Genomic DNA, 14,426 nt, shown 5'->3' with positions numbered 1-14,426 from the left:
ATTCCTTCTTATTCATCCACTAATGTCAAAATATATCCAGAATCTGGTATTTTCCCACCTTGCTACCAAACAGGTCCAAGACAGCATGCATTTCTTTGTTGACCTCATCTAGGCCATGGGCTTATTTATCATCTATAAGTGAATGAAGCCCTCTTGCCCAGATCTCACTTTGTTGTGTCATACATAGAATTTAGACATCAATGCCATACTGGGGCTGCCTAATTTGATACATTTACTTGGATATCTAATAAACATTTCAGACTTAACACATCCCAAATCAACCTGTGACTTCTCTGTTGCTCACTGAAGTCTCTCCTTCCTGTGGCTGTTTCCGTAGCAGTTAACAAAAATAATGAGAACCACATCCTTATAAAAATTAAGGACAAAAACCTCGGAATCAACCTTCATCTCCTTTTTTTTCTTACACCTCCATATGATTTACTTCTATCAAAATATATCCAGAATCTGACAACTTCCCACATGGGTCCATCATCTATCATTTTTTAATCTGTGTCATTATAAAAGCCTCCTACTTGGTCTTCCTATTGGAGCCTTTGCTTCTCTTCAGTCAATGATCAACATAAAATCCAGAATTACCCTTTTAAAGATAGAAATCAGATCATGATAATCTTTTAGTGAAGATTCTTTAATAATTTTCTGTATCACTCAGGAAAAGAGCCAATGACCTAGAAATGACCTAGAAGGAGGCCCCACCTGATCTTGCCCCTGTTTTATTTCTGATCTCACCTCCCACACCTCTCTCCCATATTCTTTCCTCTCCCTATGTGTCTCCCCTTAGCCCTTCCACAAACCTCCAGACACATTTCCAATTGAGGGTGTCTAACTCTCTGTTTCTTTTGCCTTAACTATTCTCTCCCCAAATATCTACAGGACTCATTCTCTTAACTTTTTAAATCTTTGCTTAAACATTAACTTAAGGATACAACTGTGTGGTCATTCTATTAAAATTAAAAATCACCTACTCATATCTCTTTTTTTCCTCTCTGTTTCAGTTTTCTCCTTAGCATTTATACTGTTTAAAATATCTATCTTAAGTCATTTGTCCTGTTAATTTTCTCTTTGTTCCCACATTGGATGCTATGACCGGCTACTAAGACACCTCCTTTGGTGACTCAGGCTCTCCTTTCCCCAGGGGCTGAAAGTATGGGCTGGGTGATGACTCACAACCGTCCTTTTCTAGGCATTGCCCTCATTCAAAGAAAGTTGCCACAAGCAAAGTTACAGACTTTCCCAGGGAACAGCTCATATATAAGCTCTAACCCATAGGAGGGGTTCAAGGATCAGGTCCCTTGCCTCAATGGCCAATCCAGGTCCAAACTTCCTGTGGGATAAACTAAGTTTGCTGTGGCAGCTGCACTGCATTTCAGCTTCTCCCTCTACTTAATCCTATTTCCTTCAGTTCCTTCTAACTTTTGTTCTTAAACCCCCAGCCCCAAAAAACTTTTGTCTGCAAACCTCTGTCTCAGATTCTGTTGCCTTGGAAGGTGATTCAAGAGGCCCTCAATACAGAATGCAAACTCCTAGAGAGCAATGGTTTCTGGTTGTTTTGTTTACTACTTTTCCTACAGGTCTGAGCACATGGACTAAGATATGGTAAGGACTCAAAAGAAATACCTATTAAGTAAATAACCAGCATTTAACCACATTTTATCTATTTTTTCAATTTTTTAAATCATCTAAACAACAAGCTCCTTGAATGAAGGACAGGTGATTTTTGGTTTTGCTTTGTTATCCTTTTTTTTTTTTTTTTTTTTTAAATCCTGCTGCATAGGACCTGGTACATTATAAATGTCCCAGAAGTATTTGTTTAATGAGAGAATGAATGAATACAATTGACATTATTCTAAAACATTTTAGCATTTGGCTCTTTTGCCTCTTTGTAATCCTTTTTGGACATAGTCATGGCATTAATTTTTTATTCTTAATTTTCTAGGAGAAACAGGCAGGAATGACAAAGTAGGAATCAGAACTTAAATATTCTTTGGTTAATTCATAGTTAATGTTCCTAAATTCTTCTTTAGAATACCAACCTGAAAAAATGTCCTGTTTGAATCCATCTTTGTGGTCATCACTGACAGCTGGAACTTGATTCATCTGAGCATCCTGTATACAAATGTCTTCAAACAAACTTCTCCAAATTTCAACACATTCTACTTTTGAAGGGTCATTGCAATGACAATTCCACAATATCGTTTCTTTCAGACTTTCTCTTAATGCTGCACACAGGTAGCCTCCATCAAGGGTCTTGCATTTTTCTGATTCCTTTCCACAGGTTTTCTTAAAATTTTCGTACAACAGAGTACAATGTTCCATTTGTTGGCATATATGTGCTGCTATGACACAGTCGCTCTTTTTTCCAACCATTAATGATGTGTCTTTCTGATGGATCCATTGTGTGATATTTGACTGTCCAGCCAAATGTAAAGACAGAGCTGATTCTTCTATAAATAAAGTAATAAAGTTGAACTGATTTCAGTCTAACTTGTATGGACCTGTTGACTGGTAACTACATTTCGTCAAAACTTGGTATGATTAAAAATGGCTAGAAAGATATAAATTGTCTTGCCATCATCATCATGAAACATAAGTCAATAAATATTTTTAGTATTTCAATATGCTTTCATTTCCTCCTACTTCAAACAAAACTAGTAAAGACCTGTTAATTAGTTAACTCCTGTGATTAGTTTGGGCTCTATTCTTTTTTGGTGACTTTTCAGCATTTGTAATTCCTAACTATTTTCTCTGTGTCCCTTTCATTGACTTCAAAAACTCTTTCTATATTTTCTTTTCCTGTCTTTGAAATCTTTTTTTCTTCAACTAGATCATAAATGTTGTTATCAAAATCTTTTTGATATCATTTGATAGCCTTTTCAGACCAATCCTATTTTCCTTCATGGTTTTATATCCTCATTTGATAGCCTTTTCAGACCAATCCTATTTTCCTTCATGGTTTTATCTGCTTCTTACAAACTTTTAACTCCAAAACCTGTATGTCTATTCTAGATTACTCTCTTTAGTGCAAAATGCAGGTTTCCAAATGCAAGCTAGATGACGCACATTCCTTCATTTCTCTTTTGAAATTATTTGTATCATATAAAACTTAAAACAAAATACTAACATTCCTAACGTGAATGTTCCAAAGCTTTCCACAGATGCGATGTCTCCAAAATATAACTCATCACTTCTGTCCCCAATCCTGTACTTTATTGTTTCTTCCCTATCTCAGTATATCACAGTATCCTGTCCCAAGCCAGCAACTTGTATAACATGCTTCATACATTTCATACTCCTCATATCCAACTGTCACCAATTACTATCAATTATAATTCATAAAATATCTTACTTCTGCTTTCTCCTCTTAGTCCTTAGCACTACTGTGTTAGTTTAGGCGTGTATCACCTCTCTCCCAAATTATTTCAATGGCCTTTTAATTGATATTCCTGGCCTTCATCTTTCCCTCCCCTCCATTCTGTCCTTTGCACTTCCTGCCAGTGATACCCTTTGAAAAAGCTGATTCTGCATTCCTCTGTTTAAAATGCCTCAAGAGCCCCTTGCAATAACAGTTTGAAGTCTAATCCCTTTAGAAAGACCCGTAAGTTCAGCTTTCCTCCTTAACATCTGGTTTCTTTCCAGCATCATCTCCTAATACTGTTCTGTTCTACACACCAGCTTAACAAAGGATTTGTTGCTCCTTGAATGCTCTCTGCTTCATTCTATTTCCTCTCTTTAGAACATCCATTTTGTCTCTCTAGTGAACCCAATCCACCCTAAAATCCCAAGTCTGTCATTTCTTCGTGAAACCTTCTGAGTCACCACTCTTCCTTCCTCTATAACTTCAAGTACTTTGTGATTGTGTGTGTATCATCTAGCATGTATCATATTGTACAGGTGATATTTAGCACTTAGTATTTTAATTAAGAATTGAACTAAAAGTAAATAACAAAGGTATCTTGGAAATCCTCAAATATTTGGAAATTAAACAACAGTATTATAAGTAAACCATGAATCAAAGAGGATGTCACAAGGGGAATGAGAAAATATTTTGAGCTGAATAAAAATGAAAATACAACATACTAAAATTTGTGGATGTAACTAAAACATCACTTGGAAGGAAATTTATATAATGAAATGTTTTTAGGAGGAAAGAAAAAATCTCAAGTGAATAATATAAGCCTTTATCGTAAGAAACCAGACAATGAGGAGCAACTTCAAATAGAATCAAACACAATAACTAAAAATAATGAAGAACAAAATTGAGAGACAGAGAGACGAGGATACAAGTTTGTCAATATCTGAATGAAAGAGAACTGTACAACTCCAACAGACATTTAAAGGGCAATTTAGAATATTAGGAACAACTATCAGAGAGAGAGAGGGGAGAAGAAAAGTAAAATGGAAACCCTAAAAATAAAAATGTGACATAAATCTACCAAATGGGAAAATTCACTGAAAGATACAAACTACCAAACTCACTCAATAACGAATAGGTAAGTAAAATAGTCCTATAACAATTAAACACATTGAACATTTTAAAATTTTCCATTGAAGAATGGACCAGATATCTTCACTGGTGAATTAAATCAAACATTTAAGGAAGAAATAATATTAATTCTTCATGTACTGTTCTAGAATAAAGAACAGGAAGAAATACTTCCCAACTCATTTTAAAAACCTGCATTATTCAGACAACAAAATTAGACAAATACACTGTAAGAGAACAATATCTCATCATTCCTCATGAACATAGATTAAAAACCCTTAACAAAATATTAGCAAATTGAATTAAGCAATATCTAAAATGAATAATACATCATGACTGAGTAGGATATAGCCTCTGCATGAAGGGTTAGAACCAACATTCAAAAATCAACAATAGAATTCAACAAATAAAAAAAGTGAAACATGATCATTTGAATAAAGGCAGAAAAAGCATTTGCAAAACTTAATATCTATCTTCAGCTGGACAAAGGGAATCTACAAAGAACCTACTGCAAAAACTATTCTTAATGGTGCAAAACTAATTGCACTTCTCTTAAGATAGGTAAAGAGACAAGGATGGCCAATCCCATTTCATATTATCCTGGAGGTCCCACCCAGAACAATAGAGCAAGGGAAAGAAATAAAAGCATACAGATTGGAAAGGGAGAAATAAAACTCTCTCTAGTCACAGATATGAATATTTATATCTATGTAGACAATACTATAGATTCTAAAAATAAAAGATACATAAAAATGAGTGAGCTGAGCAAGTTATAGGATATAAGATTCATATAAAATATCAATTTTATTTTGATAGATTATCTACAATCAATTGGAAATTAAAATATAAAATAAGTTACTATTTGCAACAGCATAAAAATGAAGCATATTTGTGTAAATCTCAACACTATGTAAGAATTATATACTGAAAACTACAGAATATCAGTAAAAGAAATCAAAGAAGTCTTAAATAAATGGGGAGATATATCATATTTGTCAATTCTACCCAAACTGATCTGTAGTTTCCATGTAAGCCCCCCAAAATGTTAGATTTTTCTATGGAACTGACAAGCTGATTGTGAAATTTATGTGGAAAGTCAAAGAATAGCCAAACGATTTTTAAAAGGAACAAAGTTAAAGGACTTCTACTAGATTATAGGACACCCCATACAGCTACAATAAGTAAGACTGTAGAGTATTGGCAAAGTACAGAAATATAGATTATTTGGAACAAGATGAAAAAACCTAGAAATAGAGCATCCCAAATGATTTTTGAGGAAGGTGAAACTAATAGTCTCTTTAGCAAATGTGGTAGAACAATTGGATATGCTTATGGGGAAAAAAAGGAATTTGACCCATTGCTTGTAACAAAATCAAAAATTAACTCAAAATGTATCATAGACCTTATGTAAAACCTAAACTACATAATTTCTAGACCATTGAGAAATATCTCTGTGATTTGGGGTTGGGTAAAGATTCCTTAGATGCAACATCAAAGGTATTAGTCAAGGAAGAAAAAAAAGTGATAAACTGATTATCATTAAAGTTTAAAAAACAAATAACTTCTGTTTTTTGAAAGATATTCCTAAGGAAGTAAAAGACACAGAGAGGGAAATATTGTTTACAGTACACATATTCTGATAAACCTTATTCAATACAGAGAAGCAACTTTTAAAACCCAGTAAAAGAGTCAAAACTCAAATTTAAAAATGGCAAAATTTTGAAGAGCTGTTTTACTAAATTAAGTGTATAGATGACACATAAACACATGAAAATATGTTCAACATTTGTATTATTTAAGTGGAAGTTAAAACTACACTGTGACATCACTAAATACATATTAGGATAGCCCCAAAACAAAGTAAAAAAACAAAATCAAGTGCCACTGAGAAGAACTTTTATATATTGACGGTTATATCAAATCTGGACTATAATATGGAAGCTCTCCATAAAGTTAAACATACACTTTACCACACGTCTCAACAATTCCTTACCCAAGTGAAACAAAAATGTATATGTGTATGAATCTTGTGAGTATTTCTAGCAGTTTTATTTATGATTTCTAAAAATCTAGAGACAATGCAAATCACTTTCAGTGGTGAATGGATAACCAATGTATGATATAACTTATACAATAGAATACTACTCAAAAAAAGAACCAACTTGTACATGAAACACTGGTGAATTTCCAATGCATTATGTTAAACAAACAAACAAACAAAAATCAGGTTCAAAAGGCTACATATCATTCCATTTGTGTCAAGTTCTGGGAAAAAGCAAAACCATACAACAGAAAATTGTCCAGTGAGCTTATCATGAATGATTTGAGATGTGGGACAATGGGATCATTCATGACAGATGAGAGGCAAACCTATTTCTCATAAAATGGAAGAAGGTTGCTTGTGAAAGAGGTAAGAATCCCATGACAGCACATGCATTCCCAAACTGAACACGTTTCAGAGACAGTTCATAGGGACATTGGGGATCCAGAAACCGATCACTTTAGAACTATTTCATCCCACATAACCCTTTGAAAATCTTTATGACCCCTTAAGGACGCGTGCAGAGTACTTTGATTATCACTACCTCAGTGTCAGCCTGGCACCTCAAATAGGCAGTATATAAACATATACTAAATCATTAAATGCTACTATCCAAGGCAGGTATAATTCTGGATACATGGTTATATTTTGGACTTTCTCCAATATTTATCTTCTATCATTTAGGTCTTGTGCAAAGCCATAGCAAAACCTACCAATATATGAAATGAGTGAGTGAATCTATAATTCTAATGAATTATAATTGAATGAAGCTTGAAATCATGGTTAGCAACTACAGAAATACTTTAGGCACTTACTGAGATCTACAGCTCACTGAACCTTAAATTACACAAACTAAATTATGCAAAGAATTGATCAAAATATCAAAAAAGAGTCAAATTTCATAGATGTGGTTAATTTTGGAACTATTCTTTTTCGTGACTTTAAATATTGCATGTATTGTTACCTGATTCATTCATGCATTGTTCCCCAAGCAATTTGTTAATAGTACAATAGATGTTATCAGTGCAGAGACAATCTTCAAATTGGAAATTGTTTTCCACCAAGGACTGGATGCTGAGGTTACAGTTTGATGAGTCCTTCATCTTACAGGGGTTACCTGGGATTCACAAACATATAACACTCTTGATATTAATCTGAATGTCATCCTACCACAAATCCTCTTAACATATTAATCTGAATAATTCACTATAGTAGGAATTTCTGGTGTTGCTACAAGATGTCCACAAAAGTGACTTTTTAAGCACAGAATCTATTTTTACTGTCTTTCTCCCCAGTCCTTACTTTCTAGAATAGATTAGAGTTGTTATACTTTAAAATGACTTTGTCCCCACATAGAATGCCAATTTCTACTCTTCAGTAGCAATCAAGGCTGTCCTTATATGAGATGATCAGAATGATCTATAATCTTCACTATTTTGTCACTTTAGCTAATTTTATTATCTATTTGTCATAATCTATTTTTTATATCATTCTAAATTATAAGAGACATGCAGGTGGCTCAAAATTTACAATGAGACATGAAGTACTCCTGATGCTTAGTAAGCACTCAGTAAATATTATTGAATAATGAATCTTTCATAATTACCAATATTTCATTTTCTGCTTTAATTTACAAGCCATATTCATCTACCCAACAATTTTCTTTTATTCATTTTTCTGAATAAAACTACTTGAATTCACTTCATTTGTATATTTGAGAATATTTCTTTCAGCTTCATGCATGGGATAATTATGCAAATATTACTGCAATTCACTGAAAATGACTTGCTATTTGTATACTGAAGTAAATGTTATCATTCACGACACTGAATGCAAATATCTTAAATTACCTTATAAACTGTAACAAGGAGCTTCATCATCAAAACCAATAACAAATATTTTTAGTTGTCTTCTACACTCATCTTAAAATTATTGCATTACTTTGAGCAAATTATGCTTTTAAAATTATTTTCCTGAACTGTAATAAGAATGTTGGATTAGACAACTATGATTTTCTTTGGATTATGAACATCCCATGTACTCCTTTAAAGAGCAGGAAAGGGAAGGAAATCTCTCTCCCTTCCTCTGCATCTTATGCAGTTCCTTGAGGTCATGTGGATGGGCAGAATTTTGATGGTGGAAATTGTAAGTGTTGGCCATCAGAACTATAGGTTGCTCCCTTTTAACCCAATGGATTTCCCTCTACATCTTTCAGGATGCAGATAGGCAAGAGGCATGAGCTGTATAGAATTTAAACTTTGTGAAATGAATAAACTGATACATGAAAGAATCTATTATTATTTCCCCTTTTCAATTTTTCTTACTGAAAATTCCAGAAGGGTTATTAGGTTTTTTATTATAGTATTATAATATCCATTACACAGGATGATAAATTATGTTAGAATACAATTCTTTGAAACATTTTTTGATGGTGGTATCAGGGCAATGTCTCACTGTAGCATCAGTATCTATTTTTAGCAAATGGAGTCCTATTATAATGCTCCATTCAATATTTATTCAACCAATTGAAATATCCAGTATTTTTTTTCTTCTAAACAAGTAACAGTGATTCTAATGTTTATATTTTCTGCCCTTTGGGACTCCCCTCAAATATTTGGAATGTGAGATAAGTTAAAAATAAAAATATATTTTAAATTGTTCCTGACACAGTTGGAATGGAAGATAGCATATCTGTTGCAAGAATATAAAACGTATATTATATACAAATAGACAAATAACAATGCTTTTGATCATCACAAATGTTATTTTTCCTATTTTATCATTGAGGTATTAACATATAAGCAAAAAAGATATTTGAAAAGTTTTTGCCATACTTCTGACAAGTATGCATGTAATTATAACATGATGAGATAAGTTGAAAAAAATTGACATCTTGCATAAAGCTGTCCACAGTGCATTAGGACTCTGTAACCACATTCACAAATAGGCAATTGAAGGTGAATCACTTGGAATCAAGTTTGAGTAAGGGGTTTAGAGCAAAGCTAACGTAGTTCCCAAGATAGCGACAGAAATAGCCAATCCTATTTTTATAGCAGTAAAAAGAAATCACTTGAATGTCTTTTAAGCAATGTTTTACCTGAAACATTGCATGAATATTCCATTATTCTCCATGCATGTTTACATCCATCTGCATCACTTAGGCATTGTTCTCTTAAATGCGTGCAATCAATGGTTTGGGAAGTGGATTCATTTTCCAAGCAAAGCACCATGGCTGAAATAACAACAGTAACAGAACAACAACAACAAATTTGTAATATTACAGTGTGGCAATTGTTTACCTCAAAACCAAATTATTGATGATAAAGAATAAAATTAATGAAGGTACAATCTGATAAAATCATTAGAAGATTGGAATGGATCTTAACCTCCCTTCTAGCTACAGATCTATATTTGTCTTATGTAAGATTCTTCAATGAAGAGTATATAGTTGTGCCCTTACTTAATGCTTATTCATTCCTCAATTTATTGAAGGAATTGCTGTATTGAAATTTCTCTTTAAACTTCCCTAATCATCTCCATAACATCAAACTTAATAGTTTTAAAACTTGGTCTTGCCTACTTTTATCACTGCACATTTTGTTGCTATTTTGTTCTTGAAACTGTCTCTTCCTTTGGCAACCCTCTCTTCTAGTTTTCTTGATACTTATTCACTTAATATTTTCTGACTGTAGTTAGAATTCTTCACAGGATACTTGTCTTTTTCTAGTGAACTATATTTCTAGCTTACTGTCTATCCTCAGATTTTTCCCATTCTCATTTTACACTTTCTCTGTGGACGATTCCATGTAGTCTCATGGTTTTAACTAAAACCTCCAGACTGATAATTCTCAAAAGTATAATCCCATTATTTTTCAGTATCTCAGTTATATTTCTTATCTCAACCTAAATGTTCTAGACACATTTCCAGACTATAATATCTTTTTATCATCACCACTCTCTGGTAGACCACCCTGCACCACTAATTTCACCATTCTCATAGGTACCCACGCTAGAAACTTTGGATTCATGGTAGACTCCTTTTTTTATCCTAGCTTCACTCTCCTATATATATTATATATATATATAATTCTTTGACTCTTATTTAGAATATTTGACCAACTCACTAATTAGTCAATTTGCCTCCAGTTTCATCTTACTCACATAGGCTCTTTACATGCCTAACCTGCCTACTGTACCATTCTAGTCCTGCCATTTCTCTGTTCATCTTTTGGATGGTTCCCTATAGCATAAGTCTTATATTCTTTATCATATACGGTCTGGGTACCCTTGAACATTTATAGTCTCCTAAATGCTCCATGCTGTCTTGTACTTCTGAGTATTTACCATATGGTCATACAGTCCATTTCTTTTTCTTCTGCAATTACTTTCTTTCTTTTTTTCTGTCAATGCTTAACACAATGATTACCTGTTTTATGGAACCCTTACCTGAATTCAATACCTTATTTTCCTATATCCAAATTGATTTAACACCTCTCATTTATTTCGCTACAATCTTAGGATTTCCCCAACCATAGCTTTACTCCTGTGTAGTGAAAGTGAATATTTATATGCTTGCTTCCACCATTGGGTTCGAGGGTTTTACTAGACAGGCATTAGAGGTAATTCGTGATGGTATCCTCATCATCAAATACAATAATACATTATATATGTATATTTATTTAAACCAACTTGAATAGTTGCTTAAGAATGAGTTATAAATAAGTAACCAATACTATAAAAAAATAACACCTTCCAGCTATTTACAAGTTATTTTGGGTAGAAGAGAAGTTCCCAATAGATTTTCTAAAAATATTAAGAAAATAACAATGCTAATTTAGCATATTATTCAAAGTATTTGAATTGATTCTGCAAACATGCAAACTGACACTTCTTCACCAATACATAGAAAAATATAGGAATTGCATTTGAGTTATAGAGACAATATATGAACTATGATTAAGAAACCTCAAGCTATGTCTTAGAGACAAATTATTTGAATTTTAAAAAGGATGATGTTAATTATGAATCACCTGTGACAATGCAGAGTTATAGGCTACAAGTAAACCCTATCATCTTGTCTTTATCTTACCTCTTTTCAAACCTGTTCTCCTAGGGAGAATCCAAGACAACTGATGGGATCATAGGCATTACTTGCTGGGTCACTGCATTTAGAGATTAGGCCCAAGGGTGTGGTTCAGTCACATTTTTCTTTTTGAGGGCTGGAGTGGAAAGTGACATGAAAGTGTCTTTTCATGTGTTCATGGATAACCTCATCTAGCCAAAATCCTGCCCTAGGTTAGCATGCTCAGAGAAAGAAAGTGTCCCACCGATTCTGGGCCAAAGTTACTTGTTTAAATTCAGCTTGCAAAAGACCCTGAAGTAGTTTATGTCAGACACTCAATTCATAAGAAACTAGATTTATATTTGACATTGCCCATTACAGTTTGTGAATAGCTCCCTCAAGAAACTTATAGGTGATAATATCCTGAATATATCATCAAAACTTTACCAGTACCTCAGTCTAGTAACAGTTAAGGAATTCTACATACTATCTTTCCTAAATCTATTTCATTTCCTTCAATATTTAAAAATTTAAGTTCCATTTGATTGTTTATTTTACATGATTTTCCACACCTTCCATTTGGATGAAATACTGAATCTACTAGGAAAACCATCTTAGTGATCTGGCTCACAAGAATGAAAATAACTTTAACTTTCCAAAATTTTAGTCATTCTTTACTATGATTTGTGGCCACATATTTAATCCAGGGGTTTTCAAGGATTCTCTTGAAATGCTCAGTGAAAAACAAGTTCAGTTATAAAATAGTAAGATGAAGAATGCTGCACATAATATTACCCTCTTAAGGCTTATCATGATAATACAGGTTCTATTTTAAAAATTCGCTACATCCCACATTTTCTTGGCTTTCAAACTTTCCCACATCACAAAACCTATTTAGATGATGTTGAGCAAGTATTCTCAAGAATGTGCTATGGGAAATGTTGGTTAAATCTATCAAATAGTACAGTTTTGACCCTAACAGTATTAGAAATCATTTCCCTCCTTCATGCAACCTAGTGTCAAGGTTAATATAGAAGTCAGACTTGAAAACAAGAGGCCATTCTTGTTTTTCCAACTGAGGCCATGATGAGGTTGTAATGTATTTTATGTGTTCTGTTGTATTGCTACCTTATCTACAAAAGTTAAAGTTTCTTAGATTTCTCTTTATAATAAAGAATGCAAATAAGGAAATATTAAAGCAAATATAAGAAGCAAAATTTTGGGATAGTGAATAACTATTAAAGGAAAGCTAAAAATGTATAAAAGATTCCATTCCTTCCTCCCTTAATTTTTTTCACTTGATTTGACTCTCATATTCAACATAATTTGAAATAACCAGCTTCATTTTTGTTCCCACAATTAAGTTTTATTTATCAATTTCCATTAGTATAGAGTAAGCAAAAACCATGATAGCTTTGTTTTAATGAATAGAACACTAATATACAACTATAATCATAACTATCTCTTTTCCTGAAATCATTTTATAGATTCTACTAAATTCTGAAGAAAATACAACTTCTCCAATGGCACATATGGCAAGTAGATGTTCATGGATTCCACTTTAAGTAAAATTAATTCTTTTCTACCAACATTTTACAGTACATTCACACTGCCTAACACAAGAGGGACAAATCCAAATCTTGTCTATAGCTTACAAAAACTGACTGAAATGTGAAACATTTATTTGATGGGATGTTAAGTTGTTTTATCCTATGAAGTGACTCCTACTTAGCAAATATTAATGCTTTAAAGTTAGGGGAACTGAATGATTTAAATTAATCTCAATTTAATTTCAAAGAAAAAGAGATAATTTGAAATTTGTCATCTTATAACTTGTAAATAGATTCTGGAAGGTTTCATTTCTCAAAGACTCTAGTAAATATGTGAATTCCATAAATCCTAATAAATAACTCAAAGTAACTAGATTATCCTACACAATAAAGTAGAAACAACCTGAAAGATTAATGAAATTCCTGCATTATGCATTTTCTATAGTTATACATAAGTAGATGTGCATTTTTGAAAACTAATAAACCATGCTAAAGTATACATTTGTAACTGGTACTTATAATAAGCCTATTAGCTTAATCAATGAATAAGTCAGATAAGACAGTATTCAGTATGTGAAGAGTTGGTGTTACAAATTCAGATAAACTAGAAGCATGATTCACTTACCAAGGAAAATGAAGACTATCATGCTGGACAACTTGGGCATATTCACCTGGGAGAAAGGCAGATGTGTTTCTCCAACCACCTTCTTAACAATAACTGTCCACATAAGGCTTCAGATTCTGCTCTAGCTTCCTGAAAGCATTACTGATTCAAGTCAGCTTCCTTTGTCACCATCTCCTCACCAATCTTTCCTGAGCTGTGAACTTTCCTAATTATGTCCAAATTCAATTATTTCCTTCTGAGCATACTAATCTTGGATATTAGGCTTCCAAGAAACTCACAAGCCAGATACTAAGAAATGATACATGCTCAGCACATTCATGAGAAAGGGCTTTTTCCCCCCCTTCAACTAGAATGCTAAACTATGTAAAAGCCTCCCAACTATACCCAAAAAGCTTCCTAGATATTTGAGTATCCTCAGTTTCTACTTCATTAATTAGCCTCATTGCAGCAATTTTATGTCATATAAGAATATGGCAAAGGAGAAAAGCAGCCCAGGCAAATGTATGGGAAATTCAAGATCCACTGGAATCAAACTGCTGTGCCTTATCTTCCAAAACAAGAAATATTGTCTGCATATGCCACACACTCCAGTATGTTTGCAAGTTGTACTGGTTCAGCTACAGTTCCCCAAACCCACCAGACACAGT

General features: G+C 33.2%; 1 protein-coding gene across 1 annotated transcript in view; it reads right to left on the bottom strand.

Moving 5' to 3' along the window:
* The window catches only part of GFRAL (GDNF family receptor alpha like), a 56,120-nt gene extending 42,205 nt beyond the window's left edge, over window positions 1-13,915 (bottom strand). The window contains exons 1-4 of the mRNA XM_038553347.1: window positions 13,780-13,915; window positions 9,640-9,774; window positions 7,507-7,659; window positions 2,052-2,462 (exon numbers count right to left, since the gene is read on the bottom strand). Coding sequence (XP_038409275.1) covers window positions 2,052-2,462; window positions 7,507-7,659; window positions 9,640-9,774; window positions 13,780-13,882 — 802 coding nt within the window. The 5' untranslated portion in view covers window positions 13,883-13,915. The remainder of the gene's footprint in view (window positions 1-2,051; window positions 2,463-7,506; window positions 7,660-9,639; window positions 9,775-13,779) is intronic.
* Between the last annotated feature and the right edge of the window lie 511 nt (window positions 13,916-14,426).

This window comes from Canis lupus, chromosome 12, assembly GCF_011100685.1.
Source record: "Canis lupus familiaris isolate Mischka breed German Shepherd chromosome 12, alternate assembly UU_Cfam_GSD_1.0, whole genome shotgun sequence".
Lineage (NCBI taxonomy): Eukaryota > Metazoa > Chordata > Mammalia > Carnivora > Canidae > Canis > Canis lupus.
The sequence above is the reverse complement of the archived record's forward strand: the minus strand, read 5'-3'. Positions and strand labels throughout refer to the sequence as shown.